The following is a 26,982-nucleotide window of genomic DNA, read 5'->3' as shown; positions in this document are numbered from 1 at the left end:
TAGTGGATTCTTTGAAGGCGTTTGGGAAAAATTAAGATCACTATATATACTGACTTGTCATCTTCTTCTTTTTTCTTTTCATTGATAGAGAGAAATCTTTGGCAGCTACAGGTCATCAGGATATCCAACTAGCGTCAGACTGGTAAGTTATCCTACATGATTCTACTTTTTTTATATACCATGTACATGAAAATGTACTGTATACCGCTTTATACAATGTACATGTATGCGACTCATCCTACATTGTCCTATGTTAAAAGATCCTACGCTGTCAGTGTGTAACATTTTTTTTATGTAAAATTCCTAAGGAGTGTGCAGAAGCAAAAAATGCAAGGGTTAACCCTAACCGCCCTGAATCCTTCAAAATCCTCTTTGCCAAAGTGAAGGAATTTGGAGGATTGAGGTTACATTGCAAAAGTGTGTGACTGATTTCATAGGATGCACTTTGTCAAGGTCTTGGGCCAGACCTTTTGTGTTGTTTTTGCTCAGCCATGCATAAACATACCGGCCTGGATTATGCTTGAAATCCTCCGTACTGCTCCAGGATGTCAATGGCCAAGCCTCAACATAAATTGACAGTCACTGCCGCAGGATTTTGCAGGATTCAGGTAGTGGTCACCCCTCCATGGACCAAATTGAAGAAGTAATGGAGGAATTCGCAGGATTGAGGCTATATGCTATTTTTCCATGAGGCCAATTGGAGGATTTTGCAGTATTGAGGCTACCAGCAAAAAGGCCTAGGGAGTTAGGGTTTATAATAATGGAGAGGCATCCAGTGTACAATGTACTAAAATACATGCAGGTCTTATGCTCCGATTTCGCTCTCCTCTGTAGTCGCGGTTGGCACGTGAAAAAAACGATTGATGTGTTTTGTTTTGCTTTTTTGGCAATTTTTTTTCTATTACACTTTGAACATGTTAAATAGTGCAACATTATCCCTATGAAAACACTCCAAAACGTATCGCTATTATGCAACACGTAACGTTGATGATGAAAAAGGTGGCAATATTCATTCACCAAGGTTTACCACGCCCACTAGGGTTTCAACATGCAAATTGAGGTCAACTTTGTAGTTTTAATTTCATACTTAATGTCTGGCAATTTTTGTTTATACAGCTTGTTCGTATTGCACAGGTCATTAGAAGTTTCCTTGCAATTGATCATGAACCATACATGTATGCAACGTTTACAATGTGTTTGCACAGTTTTGGTTTTGAAACATTGTTTCATGGTCAGTTGTGGTTTCAATACCGGAACAATATAAACATCACTTCAATGTTAATTAATTGGATCAAGACCAATGTGCCTGTAAGAACCGAAAGCAGAAAGCGTTCCTTGCAATTGCATTTTAGATCTGTCTATTGTGATTGTACTGATATCATGTATACGTGTAGTCCCAACTGTGAAAGAGGAAACACCAACGTCCTGTGCAAATTAAAGGTACATTGTAGACCACTTCCCCCATTTGCCACTAGTAACAGGTCACACTATATCCTGTATTATCAATAAATGTATGCATAAATGTATATAGTGTGAAACAAAACAAGGAAAAATGATAACCAGTAAATTTTTAGCTGATTTTTCCCGACGGTTATAATTTCCACAATAACTTTCAGTTCGAAACCTGTTCTACACGTACATGTACTCACACTATATCCTGTATTATCAATAAATGTATACATAAAAACATGTATATAGTGTGACAAAAAACAAGGAAAAATGATAACCAGTAGGCCTAAATGTTTATAATTTCCACAATAACTTACAGTTCGAAACCTGTTCTACACGTACTTGTAAATCTAAGGATAGAACAAAAGCATGCCAAAAGAAAACAATGTTTGCCACCTCTTACTGGTAAGTGAAGCCAATGGCCACTGGCCTATTTGGCCAACCAGTGCCAATGTATTGGCCAACTTGTGACCATGTATTGGCCAACTTGTGACCATGTATTGGCCAACTTGTGACCATGTATTGGCCAACTTGTGACCATGTATTGGCCAACTTGTGACCATGTATTGGCCAACTTGTGACCATGTATTGGCCAACTTGTGACCATGTATTGGCCAACTTGTGACCAGCTGTACATTTTATACCTTTCCATTGCGGCCAATTCTAATCAAGCCAGTGGTCGACAATTAGTTACACTTACAATTTAATGGGAATAAGTATTAGGCTTCATAAGCCTTTATGACCCCATACCATGCATACCTCTTCCAGTACTCATCGAGCTCATGTTAGAAAGAATTTGTAGTCTTGGCATTCACAACACAACTTGGTATATGTAGATCGTTCCAGGTGTTGACTACTCTGTGGGAGAAAAAATCTTGCCTGCATCTCAGAGCTGTGTTCATCCCAGTCTTAAAGATCTTCATGTTGTGTCCTCTTGTTTCTGTTGTGTTGGAGATTTTGAAGAATCTTGTTGGTTGTGTTTTGTCAAATCCGTTGAAAATCTTGAACACTTCTATAAGGTCATTTCTTGGTCTCCTTTGTTGTAGGCTTTACAAGTCGAGTGCCTCTAGCCTGTATGGATAGCTAAGATGTCTTACAGCAGGAACCAGTTTGGTTGCTCTTCTTTGCACTTTCTCCAATGTGTAGATATCTTGCTTTCATTTACTTCATTCCTTTCTCTGTAATATCTTTCTCAGGCTGCTTGACCATGTTGACGACCCTACGCTTGACGAGGCTATCCCTCGGGAGTACGTCCTCTACGCCTGTCCCGTCGGACCCTTAGGCGAATCCTTGGATGAGTTCTGGACCAAATCCCTGCAGCATTGTGGCAGGAACGGAGCCCACAGCCTGCTACCACATGTCACGCTGTGCTCATTTTTCCCCGTAAGTAAACATCTCTCATTTCCCTGATAACCTTGGTCGGGTCCAAAACTGGATTGGATTTTCGTTTTAACGAAGGATGGTTGGACTACGTGGAATTGGAGCATGCAGCACGGTTGCATCTCTGGTCACCAATAGCTGCACGCATCCAGTGGCGCACCAAGGATTTGGGGTTTGGGGGGGGGGGGGGGCTCACAAATTTTTTTTCAAATTTTTTTGAAGTAAATTTTGCCCAAAATTTTTGGCCGCAGAAAAGAATTTGTTTTTTTGGGGGTGGGGGGGGGGGGGGGACAAACTATTTTGATGTTGGTGGCGCCACTTACACCCCATTATACTACTTGAAAATAGGCCACATACAAATCACCAAGGTCAAATCGTGGGACTAAAATAAAATTAAAATAAACAACCTCTTGGGGGGGGGGGGACTCAAGCCCCCCGAGGCACCCCTCCCCCCCCCCCCCCCCCCCCCCTTGGGTGTGCCACTGCGCGCATCATGAAGCAAAGTAGGGAACCAGTAGCTTTGTACATTGTACATCATTTTACTAGAGGCGTTCACGTGATGCTGTGATTGTGCAGGTGTAAGTTATGTCACAAATCAACCACTAGTCGATACTAATGGTTGTCACACATGCCTGGGACTGGCTTCGTATTAGAAACACAATCCTCGTTCGATCTTGGACCAACACAATCCTAAATGCTCCAATGCCTTAACCCTAACCCTGCCAGATGCAACACAGGGCATCAGGTGGAAAAGAACTGGTGCACTTTGATGTATTCAGCTACCAACACCAGTGCATGAATGGCCAGCTCTGAAACAATGAGAGCTAGTCCCATTGAACAATGCCACAGTTGTATTCTGCTGCGTGCAGTGCATGACCACAAACTCTGAGGCAGTGTGGCCATGAGACTTTTCCCCTGATGGATCCTGCTACATTTGGCAGGCTTAACTTAGTCAAGTATTGCATGTTGCCACATTTGGTAGGGTTCTAGCAAACATATCCTGGAGGGTTAGGGATATACATGTAGCAAATTGTTTAAAGGATCTTTTCGAAAGGATTTGGTTAAATCATGTACCACCTTCTCTTTGTATGCCACGTTCAAGTGTGACGACAGCAAGGTGGAGATGCTGACCGCAGCCTTGCAGGAGGCCGTAGAGACCCTGGAAGACAAAGCCCCAGAGACCATCAGCCTGGAGCATTACTCCTCCAACAACTTCATCGGTCTGTTCGTGGAGGAGACTCATGCTGAATTCATGCGGATCCTGACCAACCAATTCAAAGCTGAGGCACTGGTCAAAGCAGGTAAATACCGTAGAGCTTATATTACATTAGCCTTCCTATGGAAACATGCATTGTCAGCCTGGTTATTACTTGGGTCAATATTGGTCAAGACCCCCATTGGTTTGTACCCAAAATGCCAGGAGGTGAGAGAAAACATTTTGACCGTTGGTGACCTCTTAAATAGTAGGAGGGTTAATAGAGCCTTAACTGACTGTACAAAGTGAAGCCTGCTGGGCGCATTCATGTTTGTGCACAAATCTATGGAAAACTTGGAATGTAGTACGGCTTTAGTACAGCTATATTTGCATATCTGGGTTTGTATTTCACACTGGTGCTGGTACGTTCTCAAAGCTGATAAGCCCAAAACCAAAACTCACAATCAGTAAATGGGCGTTTCATTTTGCTCTGCGCGAACAACGCAAACGTGTGCATCATACTCATAGAAAACGCTCTTACGTTGTTCGCGTATGTACAAGTGCGCGTTGCATTTAGAGTACATTATTCGAAATCATTCCATCTAATGTCACTATGTTCTACAAACACGCACATACGGTAAATTCAACATGCCTGCGCTCAGGATGGCTTCAAAGTATCTCCACGGGGCAATGGGGAGTTTTCGCTCTAAATATTTATATACTCAGGTTGCAACAAATTGGTGACTGATACGTTCCTGCAGTCGTAGCTCAGGTGCAGCCTGATCCTGAAAAGTCAGTCACCAAGTGTTCTGCGCCATCGCAAGGTTGACCTAAGGGCGGCCTAAAGCACAGTGTTTAAATACACAAATGTGTACTGAACACTTTGCAACAGTATTCGAACCATGTAATGGGCAAACACCTGTGAGTAAATTTCTTCAGATTAGGGACCATGCAGTGGCGAATCTAGTCTGAGTATCACCCGTTATCCACGGAGCCCAGTCTCCTGTCTAATGTCTGATATATCAAAGCATGCGTGACTTCATTTCATTCCGAAATCAGGACTAAGATTGTGATTGGTCAATTTCAATGCCGTGTTTTTGTAATACAACAACCTGTACAAAAATGCGACTCATCGTGGGCGTGATGTTTTCGCACACGGGGATTGGAGCTCGAATTACGCACGTATAGAAGGCGCCTGCTGATTGGTCAGTTTCTCGAGGTCATACGCACTATAGTTGCATAATAAATAGCCAAATCTGTTTATGTATAATAGGCCATGGTCGGCTTCGCCAGGGTCAGGGTCTATTACATAGACTATGGCGAATCCAGGTTCATTGAAATACAGAAATACAATGGAAAACGCTGGGGCCAGACCCCTTTGTGTCATTAGTAGTCCTGTATTTTAACCCTAACCATCCCAAATCCTCCACTCCTTTTTGCAAATTGGAGGAATTTGCAGGATTGAGGTTACATGGCAAACATGCATTGCTGATTTCGGAGTACGCACTGTGTCCAAGGGCGGATCCAGGGGGGCCAAAGGGGGCCATGGCCCCCCCCCCCCCAAAACGAAAGCAATTTTTTTATTTTTTTTATGTGACATCGCAATTAAGGCAGGCAATGAGTACACCACCATCTTTTCCTCAAAAAAACATTGGTTAAAGTGGTCAGAAATTGCCTCAGATCGCACCACAGAGCATCTAGAATCCAAAAAAATTTCGGGGCCCTTAAGCGGGCCCCGAACCCCACGCCGTAATTTTTTTTGACCCACTTTTTTGGGGGACCAAATTTTTTGGGCCCTCCCAAAAATTGTGTTCTGGATCCGCCCTTGACTGTGTCAAGGTCTTGGGCCGGACCTTGTGTTGTTTATGCTAAGTTGTGCATAAATTTAGTCCTTGATTATACTTGAAATCCTCCGTACTGCTCCAGGACGTCACTGTCTCCGCCTCAGCCTATTGACAGTCATAGCCGGAGGATTTTGCAGGATTCAGGCAGTGGTCCACCCCTCCATGGACCATATTCAAGAAATAACGGAGGAATTTGCAGGAGTGAGGCTATATATGCTATTTTTCCATGAGGCCAATTGGAGGATTGTGCAGGATTGAGGCTACATCATAGCAAAAAGGCCTAGGGAGTTAGGGTTAATAAACCTAGATTGGCCATTGACAAGGTGACATTTTACTTACAATTGTCTTTGATGCTGGTTTTCAGGCGTGAAGGTGGACCCTCATAAGAAGCAGCTGCACATGACCCTAGCCTATCAGTTCAACGCCGCGCACCACGACGTCCTGGAGAAACTATCCAAGGAGGTTAACATTGAGGCTGCGGCTCGCTGGGAACTCAGGCTGTATTCCAGAGATCCCCGGGCGGCTAAAACAGAGGTACTGGCTATGGCAAGGTTGACGGATGTTGGGGGGAGGGGGGGGGGGGAAGGTAGAGGGAGACATAGTGGGGCAGCTACCTTACTGATCACAACATGTGTATACTGACTGGATAGCGCATGCCTAAATACCGTACATTAACTTTTGTCAGTTTTTGGCCAGTTTGACCAGGTCGTCCAAATATGACCGCCGCCATATGAATGAATGTTCTATGCGTAACAGTAAAGTAAAGTCAGTTTTTCCACTTTTGAAGCTATTTTGTTCACAACCAAAATACACAGTGAGAATCATATGTAGCACAATATGTGACGGAGGGACCCCCCCCCCCCCTCTTTTATGTTGGTCATTGTGTTACCGGAATCTCAGGTCACATAGTATGATGTTCTAAAAAGGACATATTTCCGCCGTGATTATATATTCCAAACATTGTAAAAGGTTAACTGCGACATGATTTGAAAAGTGGTTGACTAGTGATTGACTCATGTTTGACTTGTGAAATAGCTCTGTGAAGCATGTCATTTTCCCCCATTTTTTCCCCACCCGTTTATCAGGTCCTGCGAGTCCTGTACTCCCACACACCGCGAGCCAACGATGAGCTAGAACTCATCCCCGACGACTACATCTTCATGTCCAGCTCAGACAACCGGGGCGCTAACGACGATGGCTGGTACAAGGGAACCTCTCATCAGACGGGACTGACGGGAATGCTCCCTGGGAACTACACGGAGAAGGCACCGGAGTCTGATACGTGGACTGTGCATAGGTAAAGGGGCATATGAATTCCATCAAGGGTAGTGACATGCTTGAGAGCTTGGTAGATCCACTGGACTACTGGACTGAGTCAACGGATTCAAGTGCCAGTTAGGTGCTTTCTACATGTAGGACCAAACTAGACCAGTGGGCTAGTTGCTGGTTTCATTACTGACCATTGCTCCATTATGGGCTGCTTGCACAAGTACCCCCTCAATGGTAAGGAAGGGAGAGTTGGGGAAGACCACTAGGAGTGACATTCGAACGCATTGGTGACAACGCCTGACGCTCACGCAAAGACGCTATGGCTTTTGTGCATATTCACAATAAAATTAGTCATGCGTACTTTGGGCCATACGTGCACGAACCAGTACGCGACTTGGTGTTGCCTTTCATTGGAGCTCTCAAAGGTGGTCAAAAAGCGCCCTCTGTTGATCGCGCAGGGGGCCCATAAGTCTCATTTGGCTGATTCTGATCCTTATCTTTATGAACCTGTCCTCTGTTCATTATTGCAACTTTTCCATATCACTGTTTATGACAATGAACAGGGAAATTCTTGCACATATCTTGGTAAATACATACACCGGTTTATTAACTTTTTGAGCTACACATAAACATGCATTAGCCCTCTTTTCCCGAACAGATTTTTATCTCAAATCGGAACCCGGACATTTCTGATTTCACAGATCTCCGCCTGGCAACTGAAAGATCCTCTGTTATCATCAAGAAGTATCCGGTCCTTCAAATGGGATATTAAGATTTAGGTCCAGTGTACATGTAGGTCAGTGTGCAATGTGTGTTTAAGGACCCAGGAAACCAGATAGGTGGTTTGCCTCACCCTTTTGCTTTTTGCTTGTTCATTAATGCATTGATGCCAACCTCGTCCCCAGTGGTTTCTTTCTTTGCAACGTCATTTCCAATAGTAACCCCTGGATGGGAAACTTGCTTCCTGTATCCCGATTCGATACAGCAATAGCAGGTAACGGATTTATATTGTGAACTTGGTGGTGTTATTTCCATCGTGTATTACCTATGTTAACGTTCAATGTGAATTACAAAAACAATCCCACTTTTCCATTTTGCTTATAGTAATACTGCATATTGGCTGAAACATTTTAACATATTAACTTTGAAAACATTTGTGTATCTCTCGCCGCGACCAATTGATTCCTTTTTTACCCCAGACACAGCTTACAAAAGCAGACACTAATTTATGGCACAGCCAGGCATCAGACTATATTCCTAATTTGCATACATGTGCAAGATTTTTGAACATGTAAGGCCGTTTTTTTTTAATTACTTGGATTACGGAATTTTTGGGTCCCCATTTCCGGCGGCGAGCGGGAAATGAAAAAAAAAAAAAAAAAAAAAAAAAAATGGGGGCGCCCTATCATCCAACATGGCGGCGCCCATAGAGACATGAAGAAACAAAAACGGGCACGAGAATGAACAGTCACTGCATTTTCAAAACCACGGTTTCAAAGAAATAGTGACCATGGAGTGACCAACGGCCCTTTCCTTTCTTTATTTCTTCAAACCTGTGCAATAATTGGTACTGGCGTATATTTTATGAGTTTTGTAATGCTCTGTGTACAAAGAATGGCAGCAACTAAATGAAAAACCGTGGCTCATAACAAACGCGTAGACTGTAGGTTCCGGGTGCTGTGGCATCGTGAACGTACATGACGTGACCCAGTACAGTGCATAGCTAGCTAGGTTGTCCGATTCCATGCATGCACCAAACAGGTCAGAGGACTAGACCACTATTCACTACGGGGGAGCGGTATAGTTTCACTGTACATGTACTGTTGAACAGAACGTGACCCGTAATTTCAGAATATCTAAAGTATATATTTCTAACAACGCCTTTCCAAACATCTCCTTTAGAACAATAGAAATACACAGTACGACCTAACACACTGCATGCATTGACAGCGCGCGGCCTGGCCATGCACAATATTTACGGCCACGTGTGGTCTGTGCATGGACTCACCATGTGCACCATACATGGCTGCGCGCGGCCCGCACGGCACAGTCTGTAGTCGTCGCCAGTCTAAGTCATGTCGTTCGATCAAACCAGTACTAATACTATGGTTTACAGGCCTGGACAGCGCGCAATATAGAGTTTTTTGTACAATAGGCACATTTTTTTTTTTTTTTTTTTTTTTTTTGGGGTAGTCAGAATCGACAATTTCCGGCGGCGATTTTTTTTAATTTTTTTCGAAATTCCGATTTTTTCCGGCGGCGATTCCGTAATCCAAGTAATTAAAAAAAAACGGCCTAAATGATCCAATACCTGGGTGAGAGAGCAAGTAGTGGTGGGCATGTACTACTTGACACCATGGGAATGAGGTTGGCATTGATGCACATTTGAACATATGAAACACTAACTGATAAGAAATACTCATGTTCTCTTCATCAGAGTGATACCCCTGACCAAGTCCCTGAGTTCTAACCCAGCCTTGATCAACCTGGATGACAAAGTCCCCAGCCCCCCTACCCCCCTCGGTGCTGACGAACGCCGGTCCAGCCAATACAAAACACCAGAGGGCCTCCTACAACAGTCTGAGGAGGAGGCCTCCAAATATGCAAATGTGAGTCTTTTGAATATGCAGATGTGCAGACAAGCAGCAAGACTTTTTTTTATAAATGGCTCTCTATACCACAGAGTTTGTGTGGAAAGTTAGTTTATCTCAATTTTAGAGTGGAAAAAAATGTATTTATATGCCAAACAATAATTCCCACAACGCCACCACTTCTGTAAAACAATGTAACAACAATAATTAATCAAATTAGGTTTTGCCCTTCACCGACGTTTTTTTTAAACACTGTATACTCAGTTTGATTATACTCATTTGATTTATATCACCCCGACGCAAAAATTCCATCTTATAACAATAATTAAGTAACTAGAAAGCACTCAGAGAGCGCAAACCTCCGCCAAGTCTAAACAACTCCCCGCCATATTGTCAGTACCACCCAAAAGACATACTTGCTTAAATGGTGAAGAATCCTTAAAAAAAAAATCCAGGATCCAGACCCAGATCCGGATCACTTCAAAAATCTAATCGATTTGTACTTGTACCAAAGACCACACCTGTCCATAACTTTTAGAGTTATCTTGTTCACAGATAAACCAACAAACCAAACAATCAACCAACCAACAAAATTGGATGAAAAAATGTATAGCCTCCTGGGCAGAGTTAATAAATATTAAAATGACACTGATCATGCTGATATATGAAAAGGGGTGACCTTAAAATCTATATTTATGGAGGCATGTTCTGATACAAGAATCTAGGAATGTATGTGGCACCTAAGTTTTTGGACACAGAGCTGTGGCAGCAATTGTTAAAACTGAAACCTTTTTACAAATTCAAAAGCTGGTTCATATTGGTTCGAAAGTGAACCAAAAAGGTGCATGTGTGATGTTGCATATAAAGCGAGGTTTTTACTCGGTGAATTGCCAAAAGTTTTAATGCATCTTTACTCACTACAAACTCACTACGAACAGTTCAAGATGCCAACTTTATCACTTTGCATTTACATTTTTTTCAACTGAACCACAAAGGCAAACTGACTAGGTGAATTGTAACAATTATTTGAAAGGTTGAACAAAGATGCAGACCTGGGAAATAGCAAACGGGGATCACTCAGAGAGGCTACGGCTTTTGCATCGCGACTTTGTGCCTGATCCTGGCTGCATATACGGGTTTATGGCTTCTGACTAGCGCCCATTGAACAAAGATATTGACAAATTGGGGAACCGCCAACATAGAGCTGGATAGCTCAGTTGGTAGAGCACCGGAACAGTAATCCGGAGGTCGCAGGTTCAAACCTGCTCCAGTCAATTTCTTTGTTCAACTTTTCAAACAACTTTGCATTTACGTACGAACAGGCCCTAAATCAGATTTGTTGGAAGAATTCCTGATCATTTTCTTTTGACTTGAACACTGCTGTATTTTCTCTTCTTTGCCACAGCTCTTTAAGCTAACGAAGACGCCGGCGCGATCCAACAGCATTCCTCTTGCCACGACGACCGATCTGCCCACTACGCCGCGCAGGCTGTTTGTGATACGACACGCTGAGAGAGTAGACATCACGTTTGGTCAGCAGTGGCTACAGCATTCGTTCGATGATAATGGTAAATATGGCCAAAAATACAAGAGAAAGTTTGGAAAAACCACTGGGACTGGCTCCAATGGTGCTTGAGGTTTAAACAAAGATAAGCACTGTCGATATATCAATATTACTCAATTATTCAATATTCATAAATACCTCAGACAGTTTAGCTATTCCTATTGGTCGAGAGCCCGTCACGTGGCCGGTCTTAAACGGATGATAAAGACATGGCTAGCTGGTCTTAAACACTTTTCCAGTGTCACAATAAAATGTGGACTCCTAAAAATCCAGTGCCTCTTACCGTTTCATTGGTTGAACGTTCACAATCCTCACGTAGGCATGCGCAACACTACCAACGAGTCAGAATTCTATAGTTCTAAATTCAAAACGCAACGCCCCAGGTGCGTTCTGCGCGACATCGCGCAGAACATGCTACGCGCGCGTCAATCTCCATAAAAGGGTTGTTTATATCTTACTCGCCAACTGAACACTCCATTATTTTGCTAGAGGGATGTTTCAAAAAGCATGAAGTGAACTTGTTGAACAAAATCGGGATTTTTTAACAAATTATTTGATTTTTTTTTACCGAAAAGGTATTTATGAATGGGAATAAATATGTGCTTGGTCGGTATTTATCACTCTGTTTAATACCGCTTAGAGTCTGAGTGCTGATAATTACCCTCGCCTCCAGCTCGGGTAATTATCAGCACCCAGACTCTAAGCGGTCTTTAATAAACAGAGTGATAAAAACCTTGGAGCACACATTTATTCCCTTATTATAGTGATATCGATATCACCGATGACAATGTTGTAATCGTTTCAAACCATCAAAATTTTCCATATTGAGGAATGATATCGAAAATACGTCAGATTATCGTCAAAATAAATCTCCCGTTTGTGCTTTTACTTTGTGTTTAACTTTTGCTGTATAATGAAATAAAACTCGCGGCAAATTGTGCTTCTGACTCAAAATATAAACATCGTGAAATGCCCAGCGGCGCCACTTTGTGCTCTGCTTTCACTTGAATTTGGGGTCTCCCCCAATGTAAAACCTCAAACAAATGCTGCCCTGGACAAACTCTCAGTGCTGAGATTTGTTTTAAAAAGTTTGAGCAATATATGCTCCAGAGAAAGCTGTAGAATATTTCTTTTAACAAAGTGTCATCTTTATGGTCTTTAACTTTTACATGGGATAATCGATATATCGAATATTCTCGATAGTGGATTTCCAATATATTGTAGCGCAATGCATTTTATGGAGGGCGCACTTTAGTTCTCTACTGGTAGCCAGCGGGGTGCGCGTGCACTCACCCAGGTTTATGGGGGCACCAGCCAATAGCGCCAGTGTATATAAGCGGCCATGCGCTCAGCTTCGCCCTCTTTCTGCTGTGGCCGGAACCCGAGCGCGGTCTCAGGAAAAGTTGCACTATTCTAATCTCCCACAATTAACCAATCACCAATCACCTATAGTCGCAGCGGAGGGAGCCTCATACTTTGTGTGAGTGTAGTTAATTAATGATTCCTGCATTATAATCCAGATAATTATGTAATCTCTGAGTTTGTAAGGGAAGTGATTGAGTATAAGATCACGTAGGCGAGGCGCCTGGGTAGGCGAATAAAATAATCTTCCGAAAGACATATCTGGTGTCAGGTCCCCATCCTTCCCCAGTCCCCCTAGTTAGTCCGCTTGGGTTGTGTGAGCGAGAGTGCGTGTGAGGGTGATCCTTTGGTAGTCTGCTGCGGGCCTGGCGGTAAATCTCCGCCGAAACGGATCTGCGTACCCGACCGTAGAGGCTAGGCCGTTCGCCGCTACTCGCCGGGGCAGTCGTCCGAGGCAGTACCGCTACAATATCAATGATTGAAAAGTCTGATATCGATGGTTTTTAAACGAAGACAGAACACATTCAGGTTAAATTGCATGCAGTTGTGCATACTTTGCACCCTGCTAGTGATGCATGCGCACTGCAATCACCGTCTCTCGGAGAACCTAGGTGGGTGAAGCAATATCATGAATAATTCAGTAGTTTCAATGGAATATTAGGCCCCAAAAAAAAAATATTTGGTCTCTGGTCAGACCAAAGTTCCGGAATTGACGCGGCGACGCGGGTTTTTTTTTTTTTTTTCTTTTTTTTTTTTCTTCAAGCTTGGATTGTACAGACAAGGTGGGGTACTATTTTGCTTTTTTGGTGTCCTCATGTACATTGGTGTCCTCCATAATTTGCCTTGGTGCTTTCGATCATTTGCCTTGGTGCAATTTCCCATTCCTTGGTGCTCTTTGGTAAAAAAAATTGAGGAGGTGCGGAAATAGAGGGCGCTGTTGGAGCTACCGCGGAACATTTTGGGGGAAAAAAAGATCGACGCGCATGATTAAAATCGACGCGCGCGCTGACCAGAGACCGACTTATTTATTTTTTTGGCCTTACTGCAAGGCACGTAGGTTCTAATTCCTAATAATTATAATCAGCATTTAAGAACGTTCTTATTAGTAAACTAAATCACAGCGCTTACAAATAATGAACAATTAAAGTAAATAAACAATTTAACTTAAATAATAGAAACAGGTAGAATAGACAATGAATTGATTATTGGTGGAATAAATGGGTCTTGATCAGCTTCCTGAATTGCTCGAGAGATTTGACATTTTGAATGGAAAAGGGCAGACTATTCCACTCCTTCGCTGCAGTGACTGTGAAGGTTCTGTCACCAGCTTTGTTGTGGGTACGTCGGAAAGTCAGGCGAAAAGGATTAGAACTAGAACGGAGGTTTGGTCTGGGGGGAACATGAGGCAAAATGCAGGACTGCATATATTCTGGTGACTGGTTGTGAAATGATTTGTATACCAAAAGTAATAACTTGTAACGAATTCGTTTGGAGATGGGTAACCAATATAGTAACTGCAGCAAAGGGGTGGAATCCTGTCTTAGGTTGGTCCTGTAGATTAAGTGAGCTGCCCAGTTCTTGAGACTCTGGAGTCTTTTAAGGTGACATGTAATTATATGAAATGTTTACTTTTTCGGCAGGAAAGTACAACAGGAAGAATTTGAATATGCCAAAGAGAGTTCCGGTCCGGTCCGGTGGGTCACTGTCATTCAGTAAGGACTCTCCTATCACCGAGGTGGGCAAGTTCCAGGCAAGATTGACCGGTGAGAATTAAGCTGAACCCTCCCCGATCCTTCACAATTGACCTATCGCCGTTTGTGAGTTAGCCACGCCCCTTAGACAACCCTAGGGAGTTTTTGTACACTAAGTTTTCACAAGCTGCGTTGACGAGATTCTAATGTGATTCTACCACGATAGGTCAATAGAGCAGGACGTTTTTGGAGGATTTGGGGGAATCGAAAACAGTTCCCTACCACTATAAGCCCAACCACATTATTTTAAATGATTAAAGGCCATTATTTTAAATTTAAGTCCACTGTCGATCACTAGCGTCTTGGGCCAGCAGCATGAAATGCCATGTTGACTGGCATAACTTACATGCATGAACTAATAAACGTCAAAACCTACAAAATCACATGAAAATTACATACATCAGGAAGGAGATATCAAGTTCACTAACTTAGCAAAAAACTGTCATTTTTTGGTGTTGTTCCAAATGATGTTTGCTTTGTGTTTTTTCCTTTATATATTTAGCCACTAAATATTGGAAAGCATGTGTGCATTGATCGGTTGATGATATGGCTCATGACCCACCGTTCTGCCTAAGATACATTCGTTGTATTTTTGGTGATGGACGGTGATTTAAAAAAAAATTCTGATTTCTGATATTTTTTGGACGGAGGATCCATAATCAAAGAAATACAAATAAAGGGACTTCTCTAGCCACCTGTATCTGCATGCTGGTGTGGCAAGGGACATCGTTCAGTGCTGTCATTTCTCCTGGAAAAAAATCTCCTCAGTCCATTTGAAAAGAAGATATCATAGTGTCAATCATTTAATTCACTGTCAGAATCAATAAAGTCTTTGTTTTTGTATGAATTATTTGGCTAATATGACAATTTACGCATGGTTCTTGTAACAGGTGAAAGCATGAGAGAAAACGGCATCGTCATATCTCATGTCTACTCCTCCCCGGCTCTCCGATGCGTGGAGACTGCCAAGGCTGTCATAGATGGTAACGGATTCCTTCTCATAAACATTGCTGTCTTGTGTTCTATTTAGGACCCGTCTCAATTCAAATCCGGGACGAGTGTCGGACAAAGTTGCGGGTAGAATCATTCACTTTGTCTGGAAGAGGCTCTGCATTTGTCCCAGACATGTTCTGGGGGAGTTTTCAATAATGACTGCTTGACTCGCCAACACTGAAAACTTCATTGCGAGAAGATTGCAGGGAAGTTGTTCAGAATCCTGCAATGTATACGCGATACAATGTCGGCAATTTGTCCGGAACTCGTCCCAGATATGAATTGAGATGGGCTCCTGTTTGAAGGAGACAGGTGTTTCTCATAACTGTAAAACCCTTAAAATGTCATATGACATGCAGATTTTATATAAAGTTGTGGGGCATTATTCGCGTAGCTGCTAAGCAAACACATTTTCTAAGCAAACACATTTTCACTCTTTATTCATCATCAGCGTTTAGAGTCCATTTGTCCCACTTTGTGGGGTTGGACATTTCATTTTCTTAATTTTCCTAAATTTTCACTCTTTATTCAACACCACAAATATCAGATTTACATTTCTAATGACAGATTCCAAACAGGATATTGGTAGAGCTCTCGCCCCATATATTACGGCCCTGTGTATAGTAGCGCATCAAGGATTTGTCTGTGGGTAGGGCTCACCATCTAAGGCTGTGTATTTTTGAATAATTTACTATTCGATTACACGAAACTGTGTTCGACCAAATATTCGGATTTTCAAAACTGCCAACTGCAACTGCGTGTCGCACCAGTCAAAAGTTGCACGCAGAGCGCGCCGGTTAAAATTTGTCTGCGGCGATCGATATGGAGCGTTTTGCAGCAAGTATTTTATAACTGTCAAAGGCTTTAACCTGCTAAAAGGATAGAAACAATGAACAGCCGTCGACAGAAAAGTTACTGTCGACAAAAAAAGTGGCACCTGACAATAAAACATAGCAACTTTATGATATAAGTATCATCACAGTCGTGTGTGTGTGTGCGTAGTTTTTGGGTTTTTGAATATCCAAAGCAGCAAAAAGCTATTGTTATATTTGGTTGATGATCAAATATTTGAATATTCGGTATATCGGGGACAACCCTATCGCCATCAGTTGTTCCTTATTTTGTTCCGGATTACGCTCTGCCACAGACACAACCCGGCTCGTGGTGCCTAGGGGCCAAAGGATGGTTGCGGAGAGGTCATTCTCTATCTGTGCCCCTAGATTGTGGAATGATCTCCCATCAACCATCAGACTGGCTCCTAGCCCACAAACATTCAGAAGCCTCCTCAAAACACGCCTGTTTGTCTGATCTGTTATGTGATTACTCTTTCAATGTATCTGTTTATGTTTCTATGTTTTTGTTTGTAAAGCGCATTGATCATTAATTTGGAACTGCGCTATATAAGCACCGGTATTACTACTACTATTACTGTAATAGGGCGACAGGTTTTGCGAACTCCGTCCACAATAGGGCGATACACCTTATTGAGGCGACAAAATAACTGTCGCCCTTTTATGAAAACGACCCTTAGGACAAGGAATTTTGCTGTCGCTAACCATCTAGATCGATTCCTCATGGTCCAATTAGTATAAATACTAAATTTCGTGGAAAAAACATAAGGTAAACTTGGGTTAGGTGACAGTTTAGGTTTGTGCACAAGTCTATGGGAAAGTCACCCTATTGCAGCCAAAAGAGTAATTATTATTATTATTATTATTATTTCCTTTTCGGGAGGGGAGCTGGGTATTGGGAGGAAAGCTCAAGCAAACCCTGATGTCCCCACCTCCCTTTGGTGCGCCACTGCCGATGAAGTAGAATTTATTGATGACAAATTTGCAAACATGATTTTGTTTTTACAGGCCTGAATCCTCTGGAGCCACTGAAGATCCGAGTGGACACTTCCCTCTTTGAGTGGCTGGCCTGGTGCAAGGGTGTCTTCCCAAAATGGATGACGCTTGCCGAGCTGGAGGCCCACGGGCTGTCTGTAGATATGAGCTACAAGGAGTTGATCTCGGCCTCGGATCTCAGCCTGCAAGAGAACTGCCAGTCTTACTACAAGAGGGGAGACACGCTGCTGAGGCGGGAGATCAAGGAGCACCCTAAAGGTAGGTCATGGGGTCAAAAGGTGGGTTGTCAAAAGGTCAAATGGAGGACAAACTGGTCAAATGGTGGTTTGATGGTTAAATGTAGGTTATTTAGATCAAATGTAGTTCATAAAGATCAGATGCATAGTCGTAAAAGCCAAATGTAAGCCACAGAAGGTTCAACACGTTTGCGGTAATGATCTTCAATAACTATAACTATAACTTACAACATTTATAATGTGCTTTTCACCATGTTTCAAAGCGCACAGTTGTTTCTTGTACAATTATCAATTTACTGATCAAAGGCTTGTGAAAAAAAGAAAGCTCTTAAGTACTGTCTTAAACGAGTCTAATGAAACAGTTTCATGGATGTGGATGGGAACTTGGGAAGAGAGTTCCAGAGTTTCAGGGCTAGCACAGAGAAGGCACGGTCGCCATAGCGGGTTTTGGTTTTAGGTCCAGGCAGTAACTGAAGATGGGCTGTAGAATGCGATCGGAGGTGGCGGGATGTAGGTGAAATGGCTGTGGACCGGGTAGATACGAGCTTCTGGAGGTATGATGGGGCAAGGTTGTGAATGATTTTGAAAACAAGGAGAAGTGTTTTGAAGATGATGCGTTCGTGAACCGGAAGCCAATGAAGAGACCAAAGGACTGGTGTAATGTAATGAATGAATGTGTGAAGTCTAATGCAAAATCTGACTTGAAGTAATCTATCCGACTATCAGAAAAAAAAGAAGAAAACACTGAAAATGCTATGGTCTTGTTGCCTAGATGTCTTGTGTCCTTGGGCGCGACACTTTATATCACTCATTGATTCTCCCCACCCAGAAGTAAATGGCTACCTGTGAGGAGAGAATATGGGTTTGATTAAGCCTGTTGAGTCTATACGACAGCATCTAGCTGTATACTCCCCAGGGAGCTGAGATGGACTTTCGAATGTTTTCATTGACCAGATGATCAGGGACACTATTAAATCGCACCGTGATAGTTAAGGGTATATCTTCCATCACCGGCCGGTTTAAGTACAGGCCAGCCGGTAGCTTGGCCGGTTAGTTTAATCGGCACAATTGCGGAATAGCCCGCCACTTGATCTATGCACCTCGTAGCCGGCTATGAAGTCAGGGTTGATTGCCCTCAACAAACCTTCTCAGCATTACCTGTACGTACTAGGCCTACACACTTCATGCTCCACTGCACTCCTACTCTGTATCCGCGTAGCCGGCAACAGGGTAGTTGGTTTGGACTTAGAATATTTTTTCAGCAACTCCCATTCCTTTTGTGTTGCTTCGTTCTCAAGCATTATCAAGGGAACTCCCACTCCCTAGCCGCGTAGCCGGCAACAATATAGTTGGTTTGGACTTAGAATTTTGTCAGCAACCCCCATTTCTTTTGTGTTGCTTCGCTCTCAAGGGGACCCCCACTCAGTATCCGCATAGCTGGAAATGGGCTTGAATTGTTTCTTTTCCAGTGATTCCAACCGCGTAGCCAGAGATTTTAGGGTGTATTTCCGAGTGGCGGGGTATTCTGCAATTAACTCCATTTAATCCTCTTCAAACCGGCCAAGCAACCAGCCAGACTCTGGCTGAGGCACCCACCCACTATACGCGATCTATTGTGTTCGTGCCTGATAATTGCTGGTCCAACATCTGGGACCCAACAATGACGGGTATTTAATCCGCTGTTGTTTGTTGAGTGCCGACGAGATACTGGAGCAAGAGCGGCCTTGTAACCGGCCGAGAGGGGCAAAAATACCGGCCAAGGATCCAACCGGCCTCAAAGGGGCTGGCTTAGGCTGGCCAGTACTTAAACCGGCCGGTGATGGAAGCTAAGCCTAACCCGGTTGTTTGATATGCAAGCTAACTGAGTCTATAAATCCATATTATTATGTCTACAGGTACTTTCTTCCATGTTAAAATGTTGGTAAATAAGGCTTTTTTGTTGTTGTTTAGAGCTTATATTATTGAGAACACATCTTTTGTGTTTTCAAACTTCCACAGGTGATATCCTGATTGTGGGTCATGCTAGTAGTCTAGATGGATGCACACGATACCTGCAAGGTTTGTCAGCAAGACCAGCGCTAGAGTTCTCCAAGATAGTACAGAAGGTTAGTGTCTGTCAGAGTACAACTCTGAAACCTAGGACTTTGATCGTCTATTCAAAATAGCACTTGGGAAGATAGGAACATTTGATTAACACAAGGCTTACCAAATGTAACGAGACTCTTCTTGCAGTTCTATTGAAACTGATGATATCCAAACATGACTTTTTTTTCCCTTGGTTTTGGCAGTAATTAAGGGGAAAAGAGTGTGGTTTGAGGAGTTTTAAATGTATGGTTTGAAACCGGTTTGGGGCCTGGTCGTTAACAATAGCCAGACCCAAAGTTATGAATACTCTCTTCATCAAACCCCCAAAAGTTATTGAGTTGACACAGTCCAAAGATTGTGTTCCACTATTATGATATATTGCTGTCCATGTTTTGGTCATTTTTATGGTGCATGCAGTATGCGTAGTGCACTCAAGCACTAGGCCTGTACGTGTGTACTTGTACAAAAAGTTCATGTTGCTGTGTTGTACATGCACATGTAGCTGGGTGCATGTGGAGCGGCGCACGTGGCTGCATGACTGGTTTGGAACACTTTTCAGTGGTTTAATAATTTTCAGTGGTGTGTTTTAATACCACCCATGTGACAGACTCCTGACCGTCACATGGTTGATAAACTGTAACACCAGTAGGTATTTATGAATGAGAAGTTTTTAAATGGACAGCTGGAAAATGGACCCATGTTAATTTTGGGTGGGTGTTTGCCAGACTACTCTCTAAAGATGTTATCCTTGCATCCAAGAAGATCTGTGAGGCTGCCCAAGATAGAGCCATTCGGAGAAACCTTGTGAGCGGCTGCTGCGTGGCCGACTAGTAGTAGCAGTAGTAGGTTATGGTCTCCCCCCCCCCCCCTTCTCCCCAACCCATTCCTGGCTTCTGGCCTATTTGGATGCCTGCACTCCATCTAGTTTCTTCTTTTACTTTTCTTTTATCTTGTTGCCTGTTTTCTTTTCTATTTTAGATGAAAACAGGAGGGGGAGGGGCTGTTAGGGAGGGGGGCTTTAGTGCAGAACACACTGTTCTTACAGCACTGTCCCCACCATTTACCTACTTAAAGAGTATTTTATCTCCTGCAGATCCCGTATTGTGGAGCTGTCGCCCTTCAGGAGTATCAAGACTTTGGTATCTGGGATCTGATCACCCCGCCGTTTGCGACGCTGACGCACGCCCCCAACGGTCGCTTCGACTGGCACATTATGCAAGGATAAAACTAAAAGAAGTATGTCGGCGCAAGCAATGTCTTTCAGAATAATTGAGCTGAATATATATATTATGATGATTTTTTTTATGCATAGTGCTCTGTAAAGCTGTAGATAACAAATCAGGATTAGGAACAGGAATAGGGAAAATGTTATATAAAAGGAAAAAGGAACTAATGTCTCTTGATATTGAAAGCGAAGCAGAAAATTTGGCAGTAAGTCGTATATTTTTATAGCGTAAACATTTTTCTACATGTATAATTATATAATAATGGATGGCTTTGGGGGATACAAGAATATTGCACGAGGTATTGCAGCATTGTTATAGCGAGTGCAATATATTCTTGTATCCCCGAAAAAAGGCCATCCAATATTATTATTTATATCATTCTGACTTGATCCGCAAACGTTTTGAAGACACTGTCTTTATCTCTCTTACTGAAGCAAATTTCGCGCTGCTCGAGGCTGCCATTGTCAACAATGGCAACAGTGTCATTGTCAACAAAAGCAACAGTGTGCGTGTATCCTTCTGTGCGCTGCGTCCGCGCCGCGTGCGACTGTTGACTGGCTGACAACTGTGAGTTTCTACACTCATGATTGTGCAGGAACCAACAAAAATGCCCGGATGAGAACAATATAAAAAATAATAGAAAGACCAGGGCCCAATGTTTTATAGCTGATTTTCAAAAGTAATACTGCTTAGTAAGTTTTCCAGCAAACAAAATTGGCTGGAAACCAGTCAAAAGCAACATACATGTCATGACCTTTTTGTTGGTATCCTGCACTGCTTATCAACTATTTTTGTATCATGGTTTACTTAAGCACCATGTGACAAGTCTCATTGAAGAGTTTGTGAGGTTCTCAAAAGAACCGGGGGAAAGTCAATGTTTCGGACAGTATCCGCTTCGTTCACAAGTACCCCTTCACCGGCAAAGAAAGTACAGTTGGGGGTGATGGATGACGCCATCTTGCCTGACTGCAACATTTTGCCGCGAAGCGTGGCCACTGCGTGTACATAGTACAAATCCCCTGGTGTACGTGCATCACACAAGGAACGGTGCGCGCGCATCAACCACCAAAATGTTTGTGTCCCGCCCATGGGACGTCGTTGCTAGGTAAAAGGGCGCCCTCTTGTTGCAGACGGAGCCCATACTCTGCCTGTCGTCAGGAGACTGAAAGTAAGCCTGACACTCCCCCTATTTTTGTTTAACAAAACTTCTTAGCCTGGCATATTCGTGAAGGGTGGAAAAAATAAAAAGGATTTTTATTGTTCATGTGTCACATATTTTTTTTTGTTCAATCAGCATGGGGGGGGGGGGGGGGGGGGGTGTCCCGTGCTTATGTTAAACTTGACCCAAGACTGAATTTGTTTTTTATTCCTCTTATACAGCCATCCCTCTTATATCTTTGTTGATCCAGTTGTTGACTCAAGTACGCTTCCTAAGCAATTCGCAAGTTTGAGAAGTAGGGTTTGGGTCAATCGGATTTGGGGAAAATAAGTACAAAGATAAAGTATGTTGCACATTGGTTTTAGATAAAGGTGCAAGGTGAAATAACGTGATGTTGTTGTAACGGAGTTAGATGGCTGCACAAATGGCAAAATATCACCAATGATAAAAAAGTGATCCAAATATGCAATAATGACTAATCTTTGGGAACAAGGGCTTACTTGATATTTTTTTTTTTTTAATTTGAAAGTAATATTAGAAGAGGTTTGTTGCCACTTGACCCACAGGAACATAAATTAAGTTATATATATATATATATATATATATACATATTAAAAATAAGATGGATTATACAGCATAAATTGTCATTATTTAATATTAAGCATTGCCATGGGATAGATTAGAATTAGCAAGAAATGCCATTGGCCACATCAGAACTGATCATTAGCAAATAGGTACGTGCTCATACATGTAGCTAGCTCTGCATGCATTGCTCCAAAGAAATTCTTGAAACAGATTTCCTCATGAATCCCCAAATAATAGTACCACTTTGCATGGACACAAAAACACATTCTTTTTCCTTTCACTTTCAAGTTGCAGCTTTACCTTTTCACTCTTGCTGAAAACCCTGGTGGAGTTTGTAGGGTATGGAATCGGTATGTGTACAAACTGTTGGCCTTAGTGAAATCTAATATTTACGATTTTTGGTTTTCAATTATGGAATTGATAAACACAATTAAGGGGCGGATAAGTAGATTGTTAGGTCAGGATTTGATATCGCGACTGTGCTGCATATATTGTAAATTTACATAATTTGAAATAATAATTTGGCATTGAGAGGCCATGCTTTATTTTATTTTTGTATTTTGTAGCCATTTTTAATTTCTTAATTTTGTTTTGTCAATTTCAACTCTGTAAATTATTGTGTTTTTTCTTGAAAGGGTTCTGTTTTTAAAGTTCTTTGCTTGTTCTTTAAAAACGTTCTCTTATAACTCTGATTGTTAGGATCAAGTCTTCACTAGTCGACTTGTGACTGACTTGTGACTGACTTATGACTGGTCTTTAATTGACTTGTAATTGACTCGTATACATCTCTGACAATCTGAGAGCTTGACTAAGTGGGTGAGTGGTGTAATTAAGTTGACTTAACTGCCAGTCTTAACTGCGAATCGTATGTAAAAACTTGTTGGCATACCTATAATTAATATATCATGGTTACGAAATGGCCAGAGAAAACCCTGTGTAATGCTGTGCAGTATTGAGTGCTTTGTATTTTTCTACTTTAAGTGTAATTGCATTCAGATATAAAATAAGACGTAAGGTTAATAGTGCATCAGCATTATTTCTACATCCTTCTACTGCAGAAAAACATGGGAGAACTTTTGTTTTTAAAAGTAAATTGTAAGTCTTGATTATTTATACCTGAAAGAATTCACATGTAAAGACCTGAGGAAATTCGTTTTAGAATTTGCTAAACTGAAAAATATTGTTGTCAATTTCCACAAAGTCGATTCTTGAAAACCGAACACTGTGTTGTAAAAAGTAAAAAAAAAAAAAGGATTCGAATATTATACTTTAAAAAAATGCTGGTCAAACTAAAACTGTTGAGCAAAAAATGTATCGGCCAAACAATAGCAAACAATAAGTTCACGTCTATTTCATAAAGTTTTGCGTGTCTACCTTTGTATGCATGCATTTATCAACACATTTCTATTTAAGGGAAACCTGTTTGTACCTTTTTGTAGTTACATTATATCAGATTCTAGTCTTTCATTAATATATTTGCAAGTATAGACGTCTTTATAGATGCATTATATTGCAATGCGCGTTTACTAGAGGATATAGCCTAGATGGAACAATAGTTTTGGCTGCAAACTGTATGGAAGATGTTCATCGTGGCATAAGATTAAGATGCATTTTCGGAGCCCCATCTCGTCCTCTTTAAGGTACGATATTCTTTCTAAAAAAAAAAAAACAAATTTCCGAAATCACACATATCACAGTATTTGGCCGTGGCATGTGGGGATTGATGTTCGATTCCTATAAACTATAGAGAATCAAAGATGATGGTGTCATTTACATCTATAAACCCTAAACTTGTGAATAGTTTAAGTGCGGTACCCGCTGCTACATCCGATTCGAACCAACTGATTCCGCAAGCTCGGTGGTCGAATGGTAAGAATTTTGCACTAGAAAGCAGGAGGTCGTGGTTCGAGTCCCACCGAGTAATTAGCATTAATTGCTATAGGTCATAGCAAAGTAGTTCATGTCCATATAAACGATTTTTTTGTTTGTTTATTTGGGGCTTTGTACATTCGCTTGCTTACGCAATTTGAACAAATATTTTATTAAAACTTGTAAATCTTAATTAATGTAAAAATAAAAACTGAGGTCAATAAAATGGATATTTTTGTAGATGGATGTTACCGCTAATGCTTATTGAGTATTCGTTTGTTTGTTTTAGCTATACAATCAATCTGACATCTGAAAACAGAAAATATCTTTATCTCCCCCCCCCCCCAAAAAAAAAAAATTAAAAAAAATTAAAAAAATAAGACGTATCTTTTCTGGACGCTTTACCATCCGAACCGATGTATCCGATTGAGGTCATGTAACTTAACTTTGGGAAATTGATTTTTTTATGGAGATTCTGCACAACTTTTGATTAGGCCTACTTTGATTAATACAAATTGACGAAAAATTCAAAAAAAAAATGTTAAGCATGACATTACAAACATTCCTTATGAAATACTAATTACGAAAAAGGAATGTAAAATGTATGTAATCACCGACAGTTGCCAGTTTGATTGCTATTTGAAGATGAAAGAAGCAGCACAAATTGACGTTTTCTTTCTCAGCGGGAACCAGTCACTGCTGCACTAGCACGTACGGGCCCACGTGTTTTCATACATCAATGCAGCTATATGCGATATGTAGATAGTGTACGTACAGTATACAGCCGCTGTGCAAGCACGATCTTTGACGGTATGTACGAGGTCAGTGTTCGTTCATTTATAGCAAAATTCCGCAGAATAAACGTGAGTTTGGGCATTAATACAAATGAGTAATACGTATTGCTAAAGACTTAAAATCCTTGGCGTTTTTATCAATCTTATATTTAAACTGCCCGTGTTTGATGAGCCCTTTTTTGGATTTTTGAGGAGCGCTATTTGTTGCGCTCGGAGACAGTACAGTCGGGGAGCGCAGTAGGAGCGCCTGCGCGATCGCGCTCCTTAAAAATGAAGGACTGAATTATTTGATTAATGCATAGTTGTTAAGCAAATATTGTAAATACAATATATTTAAAACTATAATAACTACATGTACAGTGTGAGGGCTTTACTATAAGGTGGATTCAGTGAACACGACAAATCTGGATCTATCTTGTAACATCAAGAACAAAAATATATTCGCTGATTACGGGAGGGGAGAGTCCCCGCGCAAAACCCTTTTGGGAGGAAACGCGGGGAAATTAGTCCCATCCGGCTCCTTATTATCTCCTTATTATTATGGCAACCAAGTTTGTTAACTCCGTAGATCAGCACATATCTAGATTTGTATAATCAGAGAAAACCGCGACAAATACACACACAATTATTTGTAGAAATATTATTACTGACTGAACGTTTTACGTAGTTCAGATTGAATGAGGTTAGAGAAGTCATGGTTCTCAACTGCACATGTAAATTATTCCATATGATTGGACCAGTTAAAGAAAAGCTTGAGGCATAACATATTTTTTTTGTGCAAAAGGAATCCTCAATGCCATATCAGTGGATTGTCTCGTTTCACGAATCTGAATAAGTGGTGTAAACAGATTTGTCAAAGGAGTAATCTAGCATCTAGCGCCAGAATGTTCAATCTGAGATCTTCCGTGTAGCAAGCATATATGGTTACTCGTATATTCATTAATATCATCACAAAGATTACAGGGTTGTCGATACAAGACGGCAGAGTTAAAACAATATCGGTAAGACTGATGTGAGGGTGAATTTGTAAATAATTCTTTGTTTGATTTATTGCTACACAACCTCTGAGAAAAAAATGTTTCTTCCTTACTTTGCTCATCAATAAATGTATGACAATAATGCATAATGCCGAATTTGTATTGCAATTCATATGGTAATTAAGGCCAAATGCACTTTTCTGTAAAACTGTAAAGTAACGAACAGCCGTTAGGATAAAATCCTTATTGCTTTTTCAAGGCCCGATTATGTGCATAACATTGGATTAGCAACAAGTACATGTTGCCTTTATCGCATCACATTATTGCAGTTTGAGTTGGGTTTAATAACACAACGCACACTTAATTCCCAGGCCTACCAATCTCAGGCTGTCGCCGATATTTAAGAGGCGAAACCGGACAAGATTCCTCCCGTTTCGTTGTGTCACAAATTGACCTGGGTCCTCCCCTATACCATCTCACACTCAACATGCCTCAGCATCATCATTAAGGCGCCCCGACATAATCACAGACAAAGGCAAAATGTACCCTCATCATCTATTTATTTACAATATTGACACAATACACACGAATTCAATAAAGGGGAAGAGAGTATTGAGCCAACTAAATTGTCAGCAGCACAAATTGGCGTTTTCTTTCTCGATAAGTGTCAATAATTGCAGTTTGTTACTGACTTCAATTGACCCAAGAGGTTTAAAAGCATGCATCTAGTGCCAGAATGTTCAATCTGAGAGTTGATCTTCCGTGTAGCAAGCATATAAACCGTAGATGTATGGCGACTCGTATAC

General features: G+C 41.6%; 1 protein-coding gene and 1 non-coding gene across 2 annotated transcripts in view; both read left to right on the top strand.

Annotated features, from left to right (window-relative positions):
• LOC119735687 (ubiquitin-associated and SH3 domain-containing protein B-like) overlaps positions 1-21,838 on the top strand; it is a 30,884-nt gene extending 9,046 nt beyond the window's left edge. Inside the window, exons 2-13 of the mRNA XM_038209540.1 lie at positions 89-142; positions 2,646-2,832; positions 3,932-4,130; positions 6,233-6,402; positions 6,954-7,165; positions 9,575-9,746; positions 11,134-11,296; positions 14,295-14,417; positions 15,296-15,388; positions 17,258-17,503; positions 19,480-19,586; positions 20,660-21,838. Of these exons, the coding sequence (XP_038065468.1) occupies positions 89-142; positions 2,646-2,832; positions 3,932-4,130; positions 6,233-6,402; positions 6,954-7,165; positions 9,575-9,746; positions 11,134-11,296; positions 14,295-14,417; positions 15,296-15,388; positions 17,258-17,503; positions 19,480-19,586; positions 20,660-20,791 (1,858 nt within the window). The 3' untranslated portion in view covers positions 20,792-21,838. The remainder of the gene's footprint in view (positions 1-88; positions 143-2,645; positions 2,833-3,931; positions 4,131-6,232; positions 6,403-6,953; positions 7,166-9,574; positions 9,747-11,133; positions 11,297-14,294; positions 14,418-15,295; positions 15,389-17,257; positions 17,504-19,479; positions 19,587-20,659) is intronic.
• Positions 10,931-11,002, top strand: Trnat-agu. The gene has a single exon. It is a non-coding gene; the product is annotated as a tRNA-Thr (tRNA).
• Positions 21,839-26,982: the final 5,144 nt, after the last annotated feature.

The sequence above is a fragment of the Patiria miniata genome, unplaced genomic scaffold, assembly GCF_015706575.1.
Source record: "Patiria miniata isolate m_02_andy unplaced genomic scaffold, ASM1570657v1 HiC_scaffold_29, whole genome shotgun sequence".
Taxonomy (NCBI): Eukaryota; Metazoa; Echinodermata; class Asteroidea; order Valvatida; family Asterinidae; genus Patiria; species Patiria miniata.
The sequence above is the reverse complement of the archived record's forward strand: the minus strand, read 5'-3'. Positions and strand labels throughout refer to the sequence as shown.